A 2,533-nucleotide genomic window follows, 5' to 3' on the forward strand; every position below is an offset into this window, starting at 1 on the left:
TGTATGATATGAGTCCAACTTAACTCCTAGTTATGACATTAAGAATATGAGCAAAAATAGAAAAACATATAAGTTGAACCTCATTAAAACTGAATTTCCTTGTATTCCAAAGGAAACTATAAAGAAAGTAGAAAATAAAGAAAGTAGAAAAATAATTTTCAGAATGAGAGAAGATATTTTCATATCATATATCTGATTAGGAATGTGTATTTATCATTATAAAAATGCTTAAAATTCAAACAAATAATCTAATTAAAAATGGGGGAAAGGACTTGGAAATGCATCTCTTCAAATTAGATAAACAAATGGTCAATAAATTGATGAAAAGTTGCTGGACATTAATCATCAGGCAAATGTAATTCAAACCCACAATAATACACTACTGCACACCCACTATAACCATGTGGACTCTCATCATCTGGTTTCCCACGATTCATTTCAGAAACTCACTACCACAGACACAATCAGAAGGCAGCAATGCACAGCACTTTCTAGCACCATGAGGTCCAAAAATTAGAAGTTATTTACCTTCATGGTCGAAGACAGTTGAAATAATATTATCTCCATGGTCTAAGCACTTTAAAATTATCTGTTCCTTGAGAATTTGAACCAAATAATTGTTAAACCATCTGGCCTAGTGCTCTAAGGAAGAATAGCTCTTTGACAGATATCTCAATATTTTCCATGGAAATTGGTATGTTCAAAAGTCTATTGCTCTTTTGGTAGTCCCTCCATCCCCCGAAATTCATCCATTCCATTCTAATTCCAAAAATGTGTTTGAATAGACTTGAACAAATTGTTCTCTTAAGTTGACTTTAATTTTATCTGGATAATGCACCCATCGTCACATTTAATTCAAATTATATGTGTTTGTACTGTGCTCTTTTTAAATTAATTACAAGAGTTATCTCTTTTTCTCATTCTTTCTTCTTCTCTCCCTCCCATCTTCCCTTCCTTTCTTCTCTACCTTCTTTCTTACCCTCCTCTTTTCTTACCTGCTTCCTTTTTCTTTCTTCCTTACCATCTCTCTTTAATATAAAATCATCTTTTTCCCCCAAAGCAAATAATATCACAAAAATATAGCATTTCATAGCATTTTAACATGTTTACTGCATGTGCGAGCGCGCGCACACACACACACACACACAGACACACGTGCATAGTGTGACATTTAAAAACAGCTTAAAACTGCAAAATTTGAAGTAGGAAAATGGTGAAGCCAGAATATATCAATTAGCACTTTAATTGTTTCATATACATAATGATGATTTTTACTATAAATAAACCACTTTTTTTCAGTTTTAAACATTAGTGTGCAGTAGTTTTTTTTAAATTATTAAGATTTTTTTTTATTTGTCAAATAAGAAAAAAATTTAATTACACTGCCTATTACTTTCCTTAGGGCCATCTGCATTTCTTTGTTCCTTAGACTGTAAACTATGGGGTTCAGCAGAGGTGTCAGCACTGTATACGTGACAGCCATCAGCATGTCTTCATGGAAGGAATCGCTGTTCTTGGGCCTCAGGTAGACAAAGCAAGCAAATCCATAGTGTATAGACACGACCATGAGGTGGGAGGAACAAGTCGAGAAGGCCTTATACCTCCCCTTTGCAGAGGGCATCTTCACAACTAAGGACACAATGAAGACATAGGAAATCATAATTAAAATAAAGCTTCCCACCAATACAAAGGCAGAGAGCACAAAAATAGCCATTGCTTCATGGGAAGTGTAATCACAAGCAAGGTGAACCACAGGAGAAATGTCACAGAAGAAGTGCTGGATATTGTTGGAGTCACAAAAAGATAAGTTGAATATAATAATGGTGATGCAGAGAGAAATCAGGAACCCAACCACCCAGGAGGCCATCATGAGATGAAAGCAGATCTTTATCGTCATCAGGACGGGATAATGAAGTGGGTTGTGGATGGCAGTGTAACGGTCGTAGGACATGGCAGCCATGATGAAACAGTTGTTGGCTGCCAGACCAAAGAAGAAAAACATTTGTGTGGCACACTCAGGAAGAGAAATCGTCTTGCTCTTTGAGAGCAAGTCCACTAGCATGCGGGGGATGATTACCATCGTGGTACAGGTTTCTGAAAAGGACAGGCCAAAGAGGAAAAAGTACATGGGGGTGTGGAGGTTGTGACTGAGCTTGATGGCCACCATTATGGACACATTTGCAAGTAGGATGGTCACATGGGAGGAGAAAATCACTACAAAGAGGAGATTCTGCAGGTCTGGGAAACTGGAAAATCCCCACAGAAGGAATGTGTTTACTGCTGTGTGATTGCCCATCTTCCTGTTAGGCATAGACACTTGATACCAATAACACAGATGCTCTTGGTCAAGACTCAGAGATAATTGGAAAAATCTCCTTAGATGCTAATGCTGCCTGGACTTTGATTTTGAGTCCCTGGACAAATTCTATAAGGCAACTCTTATAGAATTTTAGTAAACTAGAGACTTAAATGTAATTGACAAAAGTCAGGATCAGGAGTCTGATGAGGGGAATGATTCTAGCATGAGGATGTG

General features: G+C 37.1%; 1 protein-coding gene across 1 annotated transcript; it reads right to left on the reverse strand.

Annotated features, from left to right (window-relative positions):
* Positions 1-1,351: 1,351 nt before the first annotated feature.
* Positions 1,352-2,296, reverse strand: LOC124088518 (olfactory receptor 10T2-like; the record flags this gene model as incomplete). The annotated part of the gene is made up of 1 exon (XM_046438200.1): positions 1,352-2,296. A coding segment is annotated over exon 1 (945 nt), but the record flags the coding sequence as incomplete, so codon positions are not given.
* Positions 2,297-2,533: the final 237 nt, after the last annotated feature.

Source organism: Marmota monax, unplaced genomic scaffold (genome assembly GCF_021218885.2).
Source record: "Marmota monax isolate L192 unplaced genomic scaffold, Marmota_monax_Labrador192_F-V1.1 WCK01_AAM20220418_F8-fsc00061, whole genome shotgun sequence".
Taxonomy (NCBI): Eukaryota; Metazoa; Chordata; class Mammalia; order Rodentia; family Sciuridae; genus Marmota; species Marmota monax.